General features: G+C 39.5%; 1 protein-coding gene across 2 annotated transcripts in view; it reads left to right on the top strand.

Annotated features, from left to right (window-relative positions):
* Window positions 1–21,279, top strand: part of LOC101156435 (contactin-associated protein-like 4) — a 199,148-nt gene that overhangs the window by 159,190 nt on the left and 18,679 nt on the right. For both annotated transcript variants that reach the window (XM_023965220.1, XM_023965219.1), the window contains exons 18-20: window positions 9,131–9,370; window positions 16,915–17,139; window positions 17,950–18,083. In XM_023965220.1, coding sequence (XP_023820988.1) covers window positions 9,131–9,370; window positions 16,915–17,139; window positions 17,950–18,083 — 599 coding nt within the window. The remainder of the gene's footprint in view (window positions 1–9,130; window positions 9,371–16,914; window positions 17,140–17,949; window positions 18,084–21,279) is intronic.

Genomic DNA, 21,279 nt, shown 5'->3' with positions numbered 1-21,279 from the left:
AGATATTCGCGGAAAAAAAACATCTGGAGATTAGTGGCAGGCTGCACGGTGGTGTACTGGTGAGGACTCTTGCCTCACAGAAGCAGGGGCACTCAGGCGGCAGACCGTCAGGCAGGGATGATGTCATTTCACCAAAGGGTGGTGGCAGCCACTGACCCATGTCAACTTTTACAGAAAAATTGTCCGGTTGCGATAAAATTGTAACTTTTTCTTTAAACCTCCCCAACCATCGCTTGGTGTGTAAAAGTACAACTTACAATTGCTGCTGTGTGGCCACCTGCTGACTTTGCTAAAATCTTGCATTTAGGTAGCTGCACGGTGGCATTTTGGGGTATGTGACCATAGCCTGAGCGAGACAAGAGTCAGAGACAAAGAGCTCAGGCATTATTAATTGCATTTACAGTTACTCTAGAACTTGTTTGTAACATGCTACATGTTAGAAATGTTAGCCTCCAACAACGATACACACTAGCTGCTGCGTTAGCGTATTTTCAATAACTCCAGTTTTTGGTTGCAACTCGAAACGAAACACAGAATGACCTTTTGACACAGCGCCGTGTAACTGAATGCATCCAGATGCTCAGCATTGTACGGCGCAGTTGTTTTCTAAAAAATGTAAGACATCTATGTTTGCCTTATAGTGCAGAAAATATGGTCAGTCGTCCCAACCTGACCATCTAAACAAACATCTTCTCATTCAGTTATCTGGTCTGGTATTCCCCGAACAAAGTGCTGAGCAGCGTTTGGCCTGATGCCACCAGCTGCTCAGCACGATTGAGTCTGAAAGTGCTGAGGCAGCAGTCTCAAACCACAGAGCAATAATCACATTCTATAAATAAACATACGGCCATGACAACACTTTTAGTGCCGATTTCGTCTGGAGACTTCCTTTATGTACTTCAAAGACCCCAATTTCTCAACACCAGACAGGCATTGACCACCTACAACCTTCATCAATACTGTTGCCTTGTTTACATCAGCGTTGTAGGTTTATGTTATTTTCTAATTTAATGATCTGTGCAAACATTGGTTCAGTCTGCAGATCTGTCAAGAAGAGAAATAAAAAAAATCAATTTTTACATGTCCAAGTTAGATCCGCTTATAAATATTTTGTCAAGTGAAGACACTAGTTAGATTGGACAAACACAGGGATGCTGGTGGCAGAGGCAGATAAATATTGACTTATCAATATAAACTGGGATTAAAGCAAGTTTCTGAGCGAAGCGGCTTGATAGTTTTCTAATCTCTAAAATAAAAATAAAAACATTTTGCTGTTTGAGCGATCAATAATTATTAATAAATAATGATTTTTTTTTGTTAATTTTTTTCAGGATGTCCTTATTACAAATGAAGCATCTCATGAAAGTTTACATACTGTGCTGCTGACTAATAGCCACAGAATTATAATGAACAGTTTGCACTACAGTACAAACATTAATTAATATTTGTTCTTACAGAAAATAAAACAAGTAGAATAGAAACATTAACACACTTATGTGACAGGAACCAGATTAAGTATCAACCTTATCATTTGGGATTAAACCGTTTATCTTCCAATTCTGGCCGGTTTCCCATGAACATCGGGTCTAACAGGTGCTCATTACTTCAGACGCTGGTCTCTGAAAATGGCCGGGCTTCTTTAAGATCCCGCGGGGCACAGTCGTCCAGACGCCGGCTGTCTGATGTATTTGTGTTGTGAGCAAGTGTAGTGATGGCCAGGAAACGCTCATTCCATTTAGCGTTTAAATACTGTGCGGTGGCATTCGTCAAGGAACATTCTGGTGAGGAATCTGCATGACATGTTTGGAGTGGATCCTAAACGAATCCAAGAATGGTGCAAGAAAGTGGATCATATTGAGAACACGGCTACAGAAAAAGGAGCAACAAGCGAACAATTGCCTGGTGGAGGTGCAAAGAAAGTGAGCGACAGATTACAAGAACTGGTTTTGACATGGATTATTGAGATGGAAAGGTTCACCTGTCACGATTGATGATGCTTCAAAAAGAAAAGAAACATTCGCAGCCAGTGCTAATCAGAACATAATACAACGTTCTCATCATTTCCATAAATCCTGAAATGTTCATCTGGTGGTGTTTTCTGCATTTCCTGACAGAATTTCACAGAATCACCATTTTGTCTTTGATGGATTAAAAGCAGTTTAATAAACGCCAGGCCGGCTGCATCATTTTTGCAACTGTTTAAAAGGTATACGGTATTTGAAAAATGCATGGACAGCGTTTCCATCCACCAGGAAATCAACTTGAGTTTTGGAAAGAAAATCTTCATCTGCCTTAAGAGCCAGGTAATAGTTCCACACGGTAAATTAATGATGACTATGACTGTATCATTACAAACCTCTGCTTCCATGTTAGACAAATAGATGCTGACATGCTGTCAGTATCTATTTGTTGTCTATTACCACAGACTTCTCCATCGGTCAGAAGAGCGTGCTTTAACTCAGATGATCAGTAGTGTTCATGAGTTCACTCAGCTGTTCTTTATGTTGGGATTCTGTCTGTCAGAGTTTTCTCATAATGAATGGATGACACATATAAAATAAGTTAAGAATAAAAGTGTGTTTCTGGGTATTCCTTTATTCAAATCGTTTTGGATCAGATGAAAACACACGGTTTGAAAAAGCTTGGGTTTGTGACGCAGCGACTGCCGTGGGCGGGGCCAAAGACTCCCTGCTCCGCTTTCATTCCGACGCAGACAAATCCCCATCTGAGCTGCCATCTGCCTCAACTAGTGTTGTGTAAATTAGTTTTTAAAAGTAATGGATTACTTATTTGAAAAAGTCATTCGCATCACTTACTGATTTTTCACTCCTACAAAGTCTTAAGGAAAAAACAGATAGCACAAATAAGATCCTCTTGTCTTTCATTTATGAAATGTGGAATAAAAGAAACTGTCACGCCAATATCTATGAAGTTATTCACATCAATCAAATCTGAAATAAAGCCAGTCTTTTGAAAACACAAATGGGACTTTGATTTTAAGCGATGTGACTGCAGCAATGAGGGCATGTCTGTACTTTGACTAATCTCCCTCTGCATTAGCGTGCATGCCTGCGGTACTTTTTCCAATTTTTATTTATTCATCTCCATATCATTTCATTTAACTGAGAGAAAATGTCAGTGCCTACAAAACCTAAATAAGGATGTAAAGAGGGTTTCTGTAGTCCAGTAATTATTATTAATTAACTAAATTTGAACTGTGATTCGCTGTTATTCATCTAATGACAAAAGTAATTAAACTACAGTCATTTCTTACTTAGTAATCTGTTACCCCCTAACACTGCGCAGCTGGAGAACTCTGTTGTTGCTCACAGTTTTTTTGCTACGCTAATGTTAGCTTGGGCTTGTGAGATCTAAGCTAAAGGGAGAGAGTGTGAACCATTGAGTTATATAGACTAGAGTCGCTACACTAGCTTGTTGTGTACGCAAAGTTGGACGCCATACTGAACAGTTCGAGCTCACTGGTGTGCTCCAATTGCACACACAGAGCTAGAAGAAAAAGCATGTGACTTTCCACAAGTAAGTTATTACTGTCAGCTAATAAAGGAGAATTTATAGAAAACACTTTTGGAAGATCTAAGTGAGTTTACTATCTTAACCCTTGTGCTATCTTAGATGACCCCCCCCTCACATTGACGTGTCCCCCCTACCATGACAAAAGTGGATAAAGGTGGAAAGATTTCATGTAATCCATGGACACCAGTGAAGATCACAAATCATTGAAGAAAAAAGGTTCAGAGCACTGTCTAGTGGGTCTAGATGACCCAACTCCCAATGTTAAAGTGCCTAGCATAGCACAAGGGTTACTAGTGAACGTTTAGGCTGATGTTGTAGTCTATTCAAAGTCAATGGTAGCATTAGACTTCACTATTTCCACATTTTCTGGCAGGACCACCAAAGTTTTTTTTGTTTTTTGGAGTATGGCCCGCTGACCTGAAGCACATTACTCAACGGAGGAAAAGAAACTAACCATCTTTCCGTCTGTAACGGCGAGCGAAGACCTCTAGTTGCATTTCCCCCGCTGCACCCTCTTTCCTGTCCGTGAGCCCCCCCAGACCGACCAACCGAGTTGCACTGTTCTTAGTCAGCTCTGACTGCGTCACGCCACCCTGGGCGGGGACCGGCCCATATACAAAGGGCGCAAGCTGTTTGCAACAACGTCGGCTACCCACCAACCCGTTTTGAAACACTGACGAGGAGTCTAACAGTTTGTGTGAATCTTAGATTTGAATAAATTATTATTATTTATGGAAAAGTTTGAAATGTGTCTTGTACAATGTCATTGCCCCATGACCTGGGTCCTATTTTTGAGATGGTTGAGGCATTTCTTTCTTTTTAAAATTGGACCAAATTGAAGCATTTCATGGTCATTTTACTGTTTCTGCTAAGCCAGGTCTCATTGTTTGCAGAGCTTTCCAATATGGCGACAGTCTTTACAGGCTAGCGTAGCGTCTCTAGCAATATAACTTATTGGTGTAAACAAAGGGCTGATGGGAAATTAGCAGAGCTAACTTCCCCAACAGTCCCGCCCACAACCCAAAGGCGAATTTTTAATGAGCTCCTGTTGTGCCGATTTCTTGCTCAAAATGGCATCGATTTCACATAAAGTTGCAGTGGGACCTCAAACTGATGCTTAGAACTTTGACCCTGCTGGGGGGGTCGTTGACTTTTGTTGAAGTTTTTTTTCACGGGCAAACTCTACTGCAAACAAGTCATAGGAAAGTTAATACTTTCTCCTCCAGTCATTAAAAATGCAGAGCAAAGTGTTGAATTATGTAAATTAATCCTCTGAAAAGCTGTATGCAAACCTACTTAGTATTTTGACTGCATGAATTATATTAACAAGACTTGATTTGTGAAGCAACTGTTCCTTTGTTTAAATCTCAGTGTTGGCTTGTGCATGTTTTTACAGCATATTTAAAAATGCACTCTAATCCTTCCTAGCTTTTATAGAACAGTGGAGTCCATTGTTTTGATTAGTAGGCTGTGTCAGTGCCCTGCACAGATTTCTAATCCTTCCTTTCCCATTTTTAGTGACGGGTCTGGAGTCCTTTTGAATCCATTCCTCTCAGCTTTGGAAATAGGAGTCGCTCCCTTTGTAAAGGTTTAATAATAAAACGTCATTTTGCTTAATGTGGTTGTTAAATATGCTTTTGTGACTTTTATTGCATTAGTTAAAAGATGCATTTGTAATAAAATGCAGTTTGTGGATCAAAGAATCATTTGATCTCTGCTTTAACACGCTGCAGTTCTGGCATCTGATTGTTCTGTCTTTTACATTATAGATCGTTTTCAGACCCTGGTGTCTTTGAATAGCAGATAGTTACAGAGAGCCCACCATATGGAAGCTGACTTTGATCCTACCATCAGCAGTCCTTCATGTACATTTAAATCGGATTTGTCTCTGAAGGCACTTTTTAAAACCCAACTCTGCCATTCTGCAACTAAAAAAGGAATAAAACAGATTTTATGGCGTTTGATGTATGCAAGTTTTGAATATAAAAAAACAAAAATATGATTTAGCATAAAAGCATTTCTTTTAAATCTGCAGGTTTAGAAACATTGAGGGGGCCATTTTGGTTTAAGTTTGCTATAACCCACATGCCAAATACCTATTTATATCAAGAAATCATCTGCACTGAAAGAATAGCTTTGCTTGATGATAACACTCTGATGAAAATAGTGTCTTAACATGTTCATTTTCTGATGATGGTGGACAAATATTAAGAAAATGTCAACTTAAAATTACATTTCTGAGTATTTCTTTATTCAAATTGATGTGAATCAGGAGCAGATGCAAAAATGTAAAAAGACGACATTTGTGGCAAATGTGCTGGGGTGGCAAAAGTCTCTGCTCTGCTTCATTCTGATGCATCCACGTGCAGACAAATAGATCCGTGTACGTCTTTGTTTTCCTCGTCTGAGCTGGCAGTTGGCTCAAAACTGTACAGCTGGATAACTCCAATATTGCTCCCCATTCCTGTTGCACCGGAAATGTTAAATTGGGGGTGTGAGGGGCTGTGAGCTAGCAGGAAAGTATGTAAAGTATGTAAACAGAGGGGAAGGGTGGGCTGTATGCACGACCCCACCCACTGAACTACTAGCACTCTGCAGAAACTATCTCTTAGAAAATGACGCTGTGTTTGATGGTTTATAGATTTGGGCTAAAAACGGCATAATCACAGTTAAGAGATCACTGGGAACGCTTTTACAACAGATCAAAAGATGGTCAGAGTGACTTTAAATTAGAAAGTAGCTGGTGTGTCTGGTTGCTGTGTGATTTCTGGATGTCTGTAATTGATTGAACGGATAAGACTATGTTAGCTTTAAGGAGCAGAATACGCATTTCAAAAATAAAAAGTTTACAGGTTGGAGTGGACCAAAGCAACACATATACTGGTAGCTACAATGATGCAAATCCCAGGCTTGACGATATTTGTGTTCTCAGGGAAGAAACTTAACCCCAATATGTCCTTCACTTTATCCCTTTAACACAGAAAATGTCACATGCAACACCTAAATGACACACACTCTGAAAAACTGTTACTCCTAGAGCGCTTATGCGATCAAGGTGAAGAAACTGATTTTGACGTGGAGAAGAGTGACTTTTCATCATGGCTTTGCACACATTACTAACGCAAAGTGTTGCATCACGCCACAAAGTCGCTTTTCTCCGCTTCAGGATCTGCTAGAATTACATCCATTGTGTAAATCAGGGGTTCTCAAAGTTTTTGTAGTGGAGGACCAAATTAGGAACTTGACATTAGACTGGGGCCCAATTTTGGTGAGAAAAATGGATAAAGAAAAAAAGTTGTTTTTAATAACTTTAATGACCAAGTGTCATTTGTACAGTAAACCAGACTTCCAGATGTTTTCCCAGTTGCTGTCAGAGGTTACTGCCCTGATCTTCTACTCGTCTAGTAGTTGTATCATTTGACAGACTTGTTTCTTCAAACTTTTTCTTTTGCTCGGGACAAACAATGTCAGCTACTTTCAGCATACATTCTTTTAAAAACTCCCCGTCACTTAAGGGCTAGCTACGCTGGGCCATTTCTAAAGCCACAACGTAGCTAGCTTCTGTCACAGCTTCCCTGGATTTTCCCATTTTTGTAAACATCTGCTGTGCAGCATAGCCTCGTTGTAGTCGTTGGAGCTTATTGCTACGCTCCTCGCCGGTAAATTTGGCATCGTTTTTTATGATTTGTAACATAGTAATGATTTAAATTAAATTCTTTGAGCTTTGCATTTACCTGCTTGCAAATAAGGCACAGGACTTTATCCAGCCCATGAGGTACCACAAAGTAAGCATTTGTCCACTTAGCTAGAAAGCGCCTTTTTCTCCTCGCCAACACAACGTTTTTTCCTCAGAGGAACCTGCTCTGGTTCTCTCCGAATCCCGCTCTTATTCTTTTTCTACTGCCATCGTCACGGTCCTTCCTTTCGCAGAGGCAGTGACATAGAAAATGTTGTCTGCCCTCTTGTGGTGAAATGAATCCACTGTACTGTTGACACCGAGTGTAATTACCTTTTCTTCCTACAGATGTCGCCAGATACCATAAAACAAGATTTTCAACGCAATGTACAGCTAGTTTAATAACCATAAATTAGGATTTATTGAGGGCCACAAAAAATCTTCCCGCAGGCCGCCATTGGCCCCCGGGCCGCACTTTTAGAACCCCTGGTGTAAATGGTTGAAGAGTTACGGTCATTAAAAAAATGTCAACACTGAAGCTAAAGGCTTTCTACAAGTTGGCTTCCACCCACTCTCTTTCAAGCAATCCATTGAACTCATTTTGACACTCAAAGATTTAATAGTTTCATTGTGTCATGAACTATATGCAAAAGAGCTAATATGTTTATTTATGATTAAGAGTACCACTTGAATTATTTACTAGTGTACGTGGACATAATTTTATGACTAATTATCCTATGTTTGATGTATCTTTGTATAGATGTAAATTTATGTTCAATAAAGTTCATTGTGTCTATAAGATTAACTGACTTCTTGGGTTATTTTCTCAGACACGGTTTGTGTTTTTTCACATAGCTGACATGTTTCGGCGGAATCACTTCGTCAGGGTCGTCATCAGGTGGTAGTGTGTGTGACGTCTTTACAAACAGATGGTTGTGACTGAGGCGGAGTCACCTGTCAAACTTTGACAAGCGACTCCGCCCCTTGATGTCCGTTTGCTGCAGGAGGATGTTGCTCCAGGTATGAGAGAGCAGGAAGGCCCCCTCATCCCGGTTCCTTTTCCTTTTATTAAAGGAGGGTAAACCAAAAAGAGCGCTCATAGTGCTAGTGGGGATGTTGTGGCAGCCAGGCCCAGATTGTCTGGTGAGATGACGGCAGAAGCCAGCGGGATGACGGACTGGTCTGGCCTAATCATTGACACTTCATCCACACAACTTCATTTTAAAGTGGATAACCTTTTTATGAAGAGACACACTTGATGACAGCATCCGCATGTCAACACAAATGTGTTGTCTTTCATGCTGTTCCAGACATGTTCCACCACCATGTGGGTTTGTTTGTTGTGTTTATTATTGTGTAACTTCCTCTTTCAGTCTCCTGGCTTTAACAAATTTTCTGAACATTTACAAGCACACACTAGTTACTGAAGAGCTGCTACCTTGCAGATATTTTGAAGTATGTATCTGTCAGACTGCAGTTTATGTGGGATTTGATTTCACAGCTTTATTATGGGAATCATTATTGGGAGTTTTGAAACCAATCGATATGCTTTTACATCAAATTACTGAGCTGTGCATGTTAAGCAGATCAGTGTCGCCCATGCTCATCATCTGTGGGTTAATGTTAGACATTTACAAATAGAAGGGTGAGAATTGCTCCTTTTGTACCATCAGAGGAGATAATGAGGCAATTTTCATGTTCCGGGCTGCTTTGTCGCTTTGCTAATTTATGAGTGGAATCACAAAAAAGAAGAGATGCTTTACTGAAGAGCTGAGCTGCAGTGAATGGGTGTCATGTGCAGACTGACAGCCAGCAGCTGCTACCTCAGGTCACCCCGTCACATTTACAGAAATAGAGAGGTTATCATATTGATATTTGACATTCTTTGGCTCATAAAACTTTCCGCTTATCTTCTTTCAGGTGGAACAGCGTCCAGACAGAAGGGCTTCCGTGGTTGTATTCGCTCTCTGCAGCTGAACGGCGCCACTCTGGATCTGGAGGAAAGAGCGAAGATCACGCCGGGGGTCCGACCCGGCTGTCCGGGTCACTGCAGCAGCTACGGCTCGCTCTGCCACCACCAGGGCCGCTGCGTGGAGAAAGACAACGGCTTCCACTGCGACTGCAGCCAGTCTGCATACAGCGGAGTCTTCTGCCACACAGGTGCTCTGTCTGCAAACAGATTTGAGTCTTTCATCCTAAAATCTGTTAAAAATGTAATGAAATTTTTTTTTTTACAACTTAACGTAATTGATTTAGAACTGCAGATTTAGTTTGGAATACTTTGTCAAGGTCTTGGTGTTTCATTTTATTTTATAGTTTATTATTATGCTTATCATTATGTATATCAGGCATATATCACAAAAGACCAAAACTTTAAAAATGTGTAAAATGGGCTGCGTAGTGGCTGCGTAACACACTTTTACGTGTTGTTTAAATGTTCACTACAAGCCGTGACCCACAACAAGCCTAGAAAAAAATTGCACATGAATATTTTTGCTCTTCAAGCTCATCGAGTGGTCTAGAATTTAAAAAGTGTAGAACACCTACAAGCCCTGTACAGATTTGCCCAGTTTTTCCCCACAGAAAGCCTGTGTCCACCCATAAGGACAGTTGTGACAGATGCTTATACGTTTCTACTCATTTGAGCCTTTGCAAACAATTAAGGCTTTATATTTTGTCATGCCTTTGCTTCCCAGATGTTTAGAAATGCTCTCCCTGATGGGACTCTCTCTTGATCAACTATATTTTGTACAACGGTGCTAAAAAACCTTGATGTAGCTACAAGTTAAGTACTAAAGTTAGGTCGCTTCACTTCTACCACATGAATGAAAAAATGTATTAATCAAGATTAGTTCACATCACTAAAAAGTACGAAGACTAAAGAAAGTAGACAATATTGTGTCCATTTGGCAGAATTGAAGACGGATAAAAACCCATCTAAAATATCGACAAAAATGATGGAAATTGATTTAATAAAATTAAAACTTTCCAAGGTTGTTTTTTTTTGTGTGTGTGTGATAGTCTGGGGCTGCTGCAGAGCTTCAGAAGCAGACAATTTTGCCTATTTTCTCTTTTAGAGACAGAAAATCCACCACTTTGTAATTTGAAGGTCAGAAACATTTGGGTAACAGACTTAAACCAAAGATCCCCGTCTGATCTTCTGAAGAAAAGGGGTTTTAGGTACTGTAGACTGAAAACACCTCACTTTCATTGAAATGTTCATTTAAGACGTTAGACCGACCTTTAATGCTGAAAAAAATAAACAAAGTGGACCAAAGTTCCCCCTAAAGATCGGAAGAATTTATGTTCAGTCTATAATGATCTTAATTGTGAAAAATATGCAAAAAGTAGAAAGAAACCTTTTTTCCCCAGAGCTGTGCCTCACACTGTTGTCCATCTTCATGGGAAGGTTAGAACTTACTTCCAGTAATGAGTGCTGCTGTTCTCCCGTCTGGAACATTGTTAACCTTCATTTCACCTGCTGTCACCCTCTGCACAGGTGAGACACCTCGTTATTTACTGACTGACACACTCTGTATGATTTCCCCAAAAAAGAAAATCATTTGTCAAATTAAGAATTCCTGTGGGTGTGTGTCTGTTTCCTAGTGTGACAACGTGTGGGACTTTTGTCAGACATGCTGGAAGAGATATCTAAATGTTTGTGGTCTAAGCTGGTAGGTTTCCAACAATTCAAACTGGACCAAACCATTCATTAAAATATGAAGAAATTCCCATTTATGACGTTTAACAGCCCAGATTCCTATTTAGGCTAAAGAGTGTTTCCATGGTGGAGTCATGTGTGTTTAATCCTAAATCATGGTAGAACGGATCTTAGTTATTGCAAAGGAAACTTTAAGAAAACACAACTGTAGTATTTTGAAGCATGAGTGAAATCTACAAAAGTATTTCTACATTTCAGTTGTTTGCTTTTAAGACCTTTTTTTCTGTTTGCACACTGAGAGTAGACAGCAGCTGACAAAAATGGTAAGAGCAGAGTAGTGCAGAGTAAGCCTGCCCCCATTTCCCATCATCCCTTTATTTAGACTCTCACCTGCTAGCTTACAGCCCCTCACACCCCCGACCTGACATTAACAAAAATGGCGAGCAAATGGCAATCTAGTTGTCTACAGGTGGATGCATCAAAGGGGAGGAGAGAATTTGTGCTGAAACAAATGTGATTTTTTTCAAAAAGCATTTTTTCATCTGCTTCTTCTTCACAACATTTTGAATAAAGAAATATGGTTCTCCCTTATTAGCATTTCACTATTCGCAGTTTCGCGTAATTGAAGATTTTTTCAGTCACATGACTCCAGTTCATCACATAAACCCAGCTCAAGACGTTTATATGAGAATTTTGCGTCCGAAGGAGGAGGGGAGCGAAAATGAAGAGCTCGTTGGCCCGTCGGCTTCCTGCTCGGCTGCTAAAGATTATTAAACAGTGAGCAGAAGTACTGATACGCTGAGGAAAATAGAGGAGAATAATTATCATCCCGGTGAATGAATGATGGAGGAAACCAGCCTCTTCTAAAGGAAGATGCTCTCTCTCACTTAAGCGATGAAGGAGGAAGCTCCTGGTTTTAAGGCACAGAGTGACAGAATGACAGTCCTTATGTGTGTTATAAATGATGCTACACTACAGTCACATACTCTGAATAAAAACCTCTTTATGTTGAGCAATATTCCCATGTTCTTTAATAAATAATTTACAAAGCATCAGTTTCAGAAGGCTTTTTGATGAGTGAAAATCGTTGACGGACATTTTTAGCCACGAGGGTGGAGGGTGGGGAGTGGTTCTCTGTATTTGAGTATTCTGCATATTTGCGTGGGAATAAGGGGGGGGGGGGGGGTACTGCACTCAAAAATGCAATTTTGAGCTTAATTTTCTTAATCTATGTCCTCCATAATCAGAAATAGGCAGAAGAACATGTCAAAAACACGTTTTTCAGGGGAGTGGGCCTGTAAAGATGTTCTGCCCCAAATCCATTTTCATCTTCACATGCAATTTCACTATCAAAAGAAATGATCCTTTTGTGTTATCACATGACTCTTTGGGTGGTAATAGGCCTAACTACTTTTTCCATCTAAGTTGGCTTTGATGTCATGAAACAGCCGTTTTAGAACTGGGCATAATGCATGAAGCGCGAAGAACGCTGGTTGGTTGTTGAAACCCTGTCAATCAAAAGATCACATCGAGCGTGCAAAGCCAAACTAAATATCCATTCCATCAATTTCATGGCTTTTACTTCAAGTCTGCGTTCCATCATTTAGATGCAATACAACTGAGTCATTAGAAATCCTCTTCACTCAGTACTGGAAGAATATATTTGTAGAACGCCTGAATACGGTGTTGAAACACCGAATATTAACTTTTCTTTAAAGGGTTTTGTAACTAACTGCCTTGAGAGGAAAGATGGGGTTCAAAAACTTCATGCAAATGAGTTTCACTGAAAGAAAACGTCTTGTTTCTCTTGCCTGAAAGCAGTATTCAGAATATCTCAACTCTTATTTGATTTTAGAAGAAACCAACATTAACCTTTGAAATATTAAACACCCTGCGTCAGTGTGGCTCACATGGAGGAGTTTAGTTTTTGTGGTGGCTCTCTGGGAGACGAGCGTTCTCCTGCAGCGGTGGGAGGCAAGCTTAGAGGGTTCTCGAACAGAGCTGAGTTATTGGGTTACCCAACTAACAGAAAGCATAAAGGTCGACGGGATGATGCATTGTAACTGATTTGAACATCAAACAGATCAGTGAAAAGGACTGCAGCACATCGAGCACACGCTCCTCACATCAAACCTTTGAAGTCGAATGCTCGCGAGCACTGCATGGTACATATGATATGCAATAAAAGCATGGAATGAGATACGCTTTTAACCTTTAAAGACTCAAACACAAACAGGTTTTGCAGAACAGATTTTTTTTGTTTCCTTTAGAAAAATGACAACAACTTTTGCCGTTTTAACTGTCGTTTCATGCAGAAACACTGCTGTGGAAGTCGTAAAGTGATGGTAGAAAAAAGACAAAGACTTTTCTTTCTTTCCATCCTCTCACTGAGCCACAGTTGGATCAATTTTGCTTGGTCAGTTTGACATTTATCATTGGGTGCAAACATGCATTTCCAGTCGGGGAAAGCGCCGGCCCGTGTCGTAGTAGTGGTTCATTTAGGTAGAATCCATTACAATCACAGGCTTGTAATCAATCTGTGTTTGAATCAACAGCTCATTCACAGATTTACAGGGTCCGACCAGTGATGGGCAAAGGAAAAAGAGCATCAACAAGTATGGTGGTCTTGATGAGGAGGGAAGGGGTTCATTACAAAACTCAATACGAGCTCAAACGTCTGCTTCCCATTGCGGATTTGGACACCATCAGAACAAGAAACAAACCTGCAGCTCCAGTGATAACCTGAGCACGCTGTGGCTTTGGCACTGAGTTGGAGAAATGTTGGCTGTCTTGCCGGTTCTAATTAGTTATAAGGCTGCAGAATTCTGTGTTTCTCAGGGATTTATTTGGACATCCTGAGAAAACTGCACTGCAGTATATCAGCAATGATGTGATAAGTCTATGCTGCAGGTTTTTTGTAAAGGTTATTATAACATTTATCTAAAATCTCTATGATGACCTGTTTGATGTGTGCATTAAAAGTGATTAAAAACATAAAAAACATCAAATTTACAGACAATGTGCTTAAAGCTCATATATAGTATACAGTGTTAAAGAAGAATTATGCAATAGCTCAAAAAGAAGAAAAAACAATTTCATTATTATTATTGTTTTTGTTTTTTTTAACTTGTCCTGTCCAACAGCTGGGCAGGCAGATGAGAGCTGAGGGCCTCTTGTGTTGGACATATTTTACTTTAACAAGAGGGGTTATTAATCTTTAGACAAACCAGAGGTATGACTGAACAAACCCCTTTGTTGGTTTTTTTCGAGGCCAAACTTATTTAGAAGCCAATCTAATTATTGATAGATCATCTCTCAGATAATCAATGATGGATTAGTAATCATCAGTTTAACCACTACTAGAAATCCAGAACTAAGTAGAATAATGGTGGAAATGCTAGAATGCTTTATGAAGTGTAGGATAAGACTAGTGACAAATAATGGATTCAGTTGGAAACTACTGCTTTAGTAAAAAGAGGTGAGATCAAACTTCATTGATCCCACAGCAGGAAGTTTCTCCTTGTGACGTTTTTCGATTTAAAGTTCCAAGGCAGAGAACAAAAAGAGAAAATGGAAAATGGCACAAAACCAGAGAAAAACACAGGACTATCAAACTAAAACAGGAAATTGCTCCTGTACAGTGAAATGTAGTGTTAATAAAAGCAGTCAGAGATAACACCCACAGACTAGAGGGGCTGCTACCTGCCACACCTCAAGAGCTCAGCTAATCAGATTTGACAGTTTTAAAGTCCCACCCTGATCATCTTTTGATCTATTTTCAAAGTGTCCCCAGTGGTCTTTTAATTATGGTTATGCTGTTTTTAGCAAAAAAAAAACAACCTATGTCGTTTTCGAGGACAGAGTTTCTGCAGAGCGGCAGTAGTTCATTAGAACAAGCCCGCCCCCACTTCCTGTCACCCATAACTGAGCTCTCTGTTCGCCTGCCCTCCCTCTAGCTTACAGCCCCTCAAACTAACGTTACCGGTGCAACTAAAATGGCGAGCAATATTGAAGCTATCCAGCCGTACAGCATCTTCCAGCCCAGACGAGGGAAAACAAAGACGTATGAATCTATTTGTCTCCAATGCATCAGAATGGAGCGGAGCAGGAAGCAAGTAGGCCGCCTAGCATATTTTCTGCTGATACCATCTTTTTCAAACAGAAGTTTTGCATCTGCTCCTGATTCACAATGATTTTAATCCTCCATCATCAGAAAAATGCCACAAAAAAAGTTGAAAACATAATTTTCGTCAAAACTGGGTCTTTGTTTTATAATTATAAAATTACAAGTATGCAATAAATTAAGCAAAAAGATAAACGTATCTGCAGTGTAACCCTATCATTTTCAATCTGCTTAAATCTGTTTCATGTTTCATGTTTTGTTCTTTGGTCATATTTCAAACATTTTTAACTTGATTCATGCTGGACCACATCAGCAATTGATTTTTGCTTTCTTGGTCAGTTTTTAGTTGTCATTCTATGACACAGACTCAATCTTTTTCTTCTTTAGTTTAAAGCACAGACACAGAGTCTGTCAGCCACTGTTATATCGACCAATGTTCTTCAACTGTAAGAAATCCTCGTGAAAAAAGGTTTTTCTCAAAACAAGTTAAAAAAATATACAAGATGTTTTTACTTGTTTTAAGTGGAAACAAATCTGCCAATAGAACTAGCAGAATTTATCCTAAAATAAGTTGGGATGTCCTGCCCTTTCAGGAGTAAATGAAATCTTGAAAAGAGCAATAAACAATTGTATTTAGGTATATTACACTGGTAGTTGGACACATGGCTTATAATTGGCCTGTTTTTTAAAGAAAGAATTGTAAATGATTAGAATATTTATTCCCTTTTCCCCCTTGTTTGAACACTACAACAGTTTAACAATCTTTAGTTCTAAACCATAGTCATTATAAAGGAAGGTCAGAATTACAAATAAATGTATCATTAAGGTTTTACATAAATCTATGTTCACGTTTAAACTGCTGTCATTCTGTTTTAAACTGATGCTGTCATGAGTAAAAAGAAAACTTCCAGTTTCCGGTCTTTTTGACGCTCCCTGAAAGAAAACTTCTGTATAAAATATTAGGTAAAGCAAAAATAGATTTGCTTAGTTCATAATTTCTCTTACAATAGGATGTTTTCAAGATCAAATGACTCAACAACATAAACAAGAATTATTGTCAGGTTGTTACATCTTACTAAAGCTACTAGGAGTTAGTTTTGTTTTATACCAAATGTAATACGATATTCAAACCCAGAACTAGACTTGGTGGATTCTGTGTTTTTGCAGGGCATTAAGATATTTATCATAACAATTGGCTAATGTGTGGGATGTCACAGAGTAAAAGTAGTCTATGTGACTCACCATCAGATGTCCAACATCAGATATGAAAGGCCGCTGTCCCTGTATTCCCGCCCTTCTCACTCCTTACTATCAGTGTTCTTCAGCATTCTGCTGTCATTCAGAAGATGCATGGACAGAGTTAGTTGGAAATCCATTAGAACCACTTCTGTCTGTTTATTATGCGTGGGCGTTCAGGACTGAAGACACTTCAACCTTTCATCCACGACTGTAAAGCATCAAGAATGTGTTCAGGGCATCCTCTGTCAGTTATTAGAAAGTTCAAAACATATGTTGGCTCTGAATCTCCTTCAGTTTTCAACGTTCAACTCCTTTAGGATGAAAAGCTAAACTTCTCCAAGAGCCAAGAAGTTACGTTCACTTGATTTTATGTTGGGATTTTTGAATTATTGTGAGTTTGATGATTCACTGGTAGAGATTTAAAGTTCTTTTTCCCATTTTACGCTTTCTTTTACCTTTTCTCCATGCCTGTGTGGAAAATGTGTTTGTACTTACATGAATTTGATCTGTGCTTTTTGGGGAAATGAAGAATATGCTGAACCCATGTCCACAGACATGTCCCTAGATTTCATTGGCTACTCTAGACTGTTCAGAAATCTGCAACTATTCTTGAAAGTGGTTTGGTTTGGACCTTCTCCTGTTCAGATATAACTTTTGAAGACTCCCTCTTCTATCTTTCAGAAGTTTCAGCCATCTTTAAGCCTGAAACATCTATCAGCTACATCTTCAAGGAGCCCTTTGAGTTCAGCAGGAACAGTAGCACTTCACCCCCCTCCATCTCCTCCAACATGCCACCAAAGGGGGAGGACATCTCTCTGAGCTTCAGGACCACCCAGAGTCCGGCTCTGCTGCTGTTGGTCAGTTCCGTCCGCAGACAGTACCTGACTCTGCTCATCAGCAGGCACGGTAAGGAGAACACCGAGCTTTAGCTTTCTCCTCTTTTCCCAGCCATATATCCTTTATTATTCTGTTAGTCCAACTCCCCATTACAGTGTAGTTTTATGCTCTTTTCATTCCTCAAAAGTTCATCTTAAGGCTAAAAAGTTCTTGTTCTCCCTGGTTTTGAAACAAAGGTTTAAAAGTATTTGCAGGTCGTGTCCCAGAGGCCCGGTTCTGCAAGAATAATACTGACATGTCCACCAAAAGCTGATATTTCAGTTCACGACTGAGTAAAGCGGCTGAATAGATGCATGCTTTTAAATGTCTTTGTGATTTAATCATTTGAAAAACTCAAAGGCACTTTGAGTCTTTCAGGAGCCTCCTGGAAGTGGCTATAAATGAGTTTTTCTGCTCTTAATGGCTCAGACGAAGCTAGAGGGAAGTTTGGCATTAAGGATTTGTGCAAACCACTGAAAATGAGGCGGCTAATAAATCCCAAGATCTTTCTCGTGTTTGCCCTGAAAACGCATTCGGTTCATATTGTTGTAAAGACCTCCGTCAAGCTTTCTTCTCCTCAAAGTACTTCACCTCAGCAGTCACTTCAATAACTCTTGTTCACAAATGCAACGTCCCTTTCATGTTTGAACTTGACTACAAAGAAATAAAAAAAGAACATTAAAATATATTCTGACCATTGTGGCAGAGATGACTGAAAATTGCAAAATTTTCACTTAAACCTGACTGGTAATGTTTAAGTAGAACTGATTTCGAGTGACAAATTTGTTTTTGTGTACAAAAACAAAAAAGTCACAAATGCTTTGTGTCTGCTTTGCCAAGACATGCTGGAGGTGAGATACAAGCTGGACAGCAGCCAAGAGGCTGAAGTGCTGAGGAGCGGTGGGAGGAGTCTGGCTGACGGACAGCTGCACTCACTTCACATCAGGAGGCTGACGGACTCTGTGTATGTGCAGGTAAAGAAACCACCTCATCCCTCATTGGAACAGCTCTCTATGCAAAAAAAGGGTTTTAAAAAACTCTTTATCTATCAGATCTGCATGAACTTTTGCTTTCAGAAGCAGCTTGACAGAGAAAAAGATTCTATTCCAGAAAGTAATCCCATTTTCTTAAACCTTTTTTTTTTGGGGGGGGGGGGGAGATTTGGAATCTCTCTCTCTCTTTCTCTCTCTCTCTCTTTCTCTCTCTCTCTCTCTCTCTCTCTCTCTATCTATCTGAGGCACTGGCACTGCCACTCCTGGACTGTGGATACTCAAAGAACCCTTGTTTTTTAACACTCTGGTTGACTCTGATCTCCTGAACTCGTTCTCAGTTAGATCAGCATTGAGAAATCTTGGTTGTGTGAAGCGGGGTCACTTGCTTTTCACCCCTGGGAGCCATGAGACAACGGGTTACTCTACGTCCCAGGCTCCTGGCTAAAGTGGCGGAGGATGTCATGAAATCTGTTCCTGCCCAGTAGAAACATTTTCTTTGACTTCCCAATGTCGGCTGGACTGGTTCCTCGCAATATTCTCTTCCGTCCTTGACCGTCTCCCCGAATGTTGAGCATTGGAAAGAGGATGAGGACTTGCCTTCAGTAATGCAGGAGACGGGGAGTTCGAGACCATGGCCAAGGAGACACTCAACACCACGTGCGTGAAAGTTCGAGTCGTTGAAAGACATGGATGCCTCCAAGTGGACTAAGGTTTTTAGAACAGGCTACACTCCAGAAGGACGCTGGCGGTCCCTGTATAAGCTGCCTGTACAAAAACGTGCAGCTGATCTGCAATGGAAAATTGTACATGGTGCCATAGCTACAAACAGATACAAAGCACACTTTGTTCAACTCAATCAGACAAGTGTGCATTTTGTGGGGCACCTGAAACTCTGGCACATTTGGTGATACAGTGTAACAGGCTAAGGGGTTTGTTTACAGTCTTGGAAAACCGGTGTCTCAGGCTCAGGGAGGTGTTTTCCTTCCCATTGTTCCTTTTTGGTCTTAAGTATGCGGTCCGAAGGGAACATGTACACAACCTTTCTTTCTTTTTGTTTTTTTTTTATTGAAAAAGCACATAATAAATTGTACATTGCATTGATAGATTACAATGTTCTCGCTTTCTCAGTTTTAAATGAAAAACAAACGAACATGTGAGGGATCCTGGGGTTTTCAAAACATAAATGCTATGACATGTTTTCAGTGACGTTCCACATAAAGTCTGACCTTATAGGCTTTACATATTCTGTCCATATAGACCAAGTAGCGTAAAAAACGTCCAGATGTATTTGTAATGAATGTGAGATTCTTTCAAATACATACATTCGTTGTACAACATCAATTCAGTTGGTTGTTCAGGTTTAAGCCATTTTCTGGTTATTGCTTTCTTACTGGTACAGTAGAATCTAGAGCAGTTTCTTATTTCTGTTGTCTAGGATATCAATTTTACACAAAAACATACTTTCAAAGCACAAGGGGAAAACAATAGAAAATACATTTTGCAGATGTTCATGTATGTCAGACCAGTACTTCTTGATAACCACACAGTCCCAAAATATATGGAAGTGATTGGCTCAATTATTGCCACACCTCCAACATTTACTACCTGAACCTAGGTATTTTTTCTAGGAGGGTGTAGTAAAAAAAAACTCATTATGCTCTTCCAACAGAATTCACGCCAAATGTTTGATCCTGTTGTGACCCATTGTTTCTGACAGACTTGTTCCCAATCCTCTTTTGTAATAGTGAGCCCTCCTTCTTGCTCCCATCTTTCCTTTACCTAATACGTGTTCTCCCCCTTATGCGTCAAGATACTATTGTATAATTTTAAAATCACAACCTTTCTTAATTTTATTTTTGCAACAGCTAAACTTGCAATTTGTCTAACGAGGAAAAAACAGTTACTCTCTGTTGGTTGTGTGGATGTTCCATTTATGTTTTTTTCTCTTCTGAAAAGTCGTGTGAATGTTGAATTGGCTTATTTTAAACTGATCGATGACCTTCAAAAGTTTAAAAGTTTGTGGCTCTGGAGGGAGTTCTGTGTTCTGTCTGGGAGAATAATAACATCGTGTTCCAACTCTAATGGATTACTGACAGACTACATACTGTTTTGCTCCACAACGGGGTACCCTCTAGGTTTTATTTCTTTTTAATGTACAGTGTGGCTTTATTTTAATTTGATTTATAAAAGGATTATAATCTCAAAAATCTCTCTATCTATCTATCTATCTATCTATCTATCTATCTATCTATCTATCTATCTATCTATCTATCTATCTATTTATCTATCTATCTATCTATCTATCTATCTTATCTATCTTTCTTATCTATCGTCAGTTATATAGTTACTTTTTGTTTTTGCTTTTTTGAGTCAACTTGAAATTTAAGCCGACATTTTTAATACGAAGACTGCATCAGATTTGCATTGAACATTATATCATATATTATATAAATGAATAATCAATCCAGTGTGGGTCCTTGGGTAAGACCCTTCACGCTGCTACACATCTGGGTCTCCCTGTGCCTTAAAAGAATTTGCAGACAGAATTCAGAAGGTGCTTCACAAATTAGAAAAAGAAAAGACAAAAACATTTACCACATAAAACAATCATCTTAACATTGTTTTTGTTTTTTGCTAACAGAACATGGTGTTCTGAAGCTATTGACTGTATATAGAACAGGACTAGAGACCCTTCCCCCCTGACGTTCCAAAAAGGAAGAACCCGCTGGCTTCAAAAATCCATAATCCCATAGACTTCTATAGAGAAATAAACGGCTATTACTCATTACTCATTCTTTTTGTCATAATAACCATTCTTGCTCTGATATCTTTTTTAACATGTTCTTGATAATCCTCATTTTTTTTAAGAATTGTTTTCTGCAGTTCAAGTTATTCAAGTTATAAATTGACCAATCTGGCCAATAAAACTATGTGGTCTCATGTTGAACGTTCAAAATGTTTGATTGACAGATTTTGTGTTGCCTGTTTTTAAATGGTAGGGGTATAGACTTCCAACAAGCTCACTCCTGATTGACGAGTGTGGTTGCCATAGAAATAATGACTCAGATGGACTCAGACTTGGACTGCTTACTGATGATTACTGGCTCCAATACGGGGTGACTGAACTGTGAGCCATTTTCTATGGATAATGTCTCATTCACTCAGTCAAGTTCTCCTA

The sequence above is a fragment of the Oryzias latipes genome, chromosome 17 (genome assembly GCF_002234675.1).
Source record: "Oryzias latipes chromosome 17, ASM223467v1".
Classification (NCBI taxonomy): domain Eukaryota; kingdom Metazoa; phylum Chordata; class Actinopteri; order Beloniformes; family Adrianichthyidae; genus Oryzias; species Oryzias latipes.
This window is presented reverse-complemented; position numbering and strand designations above follow the sequence as displayed.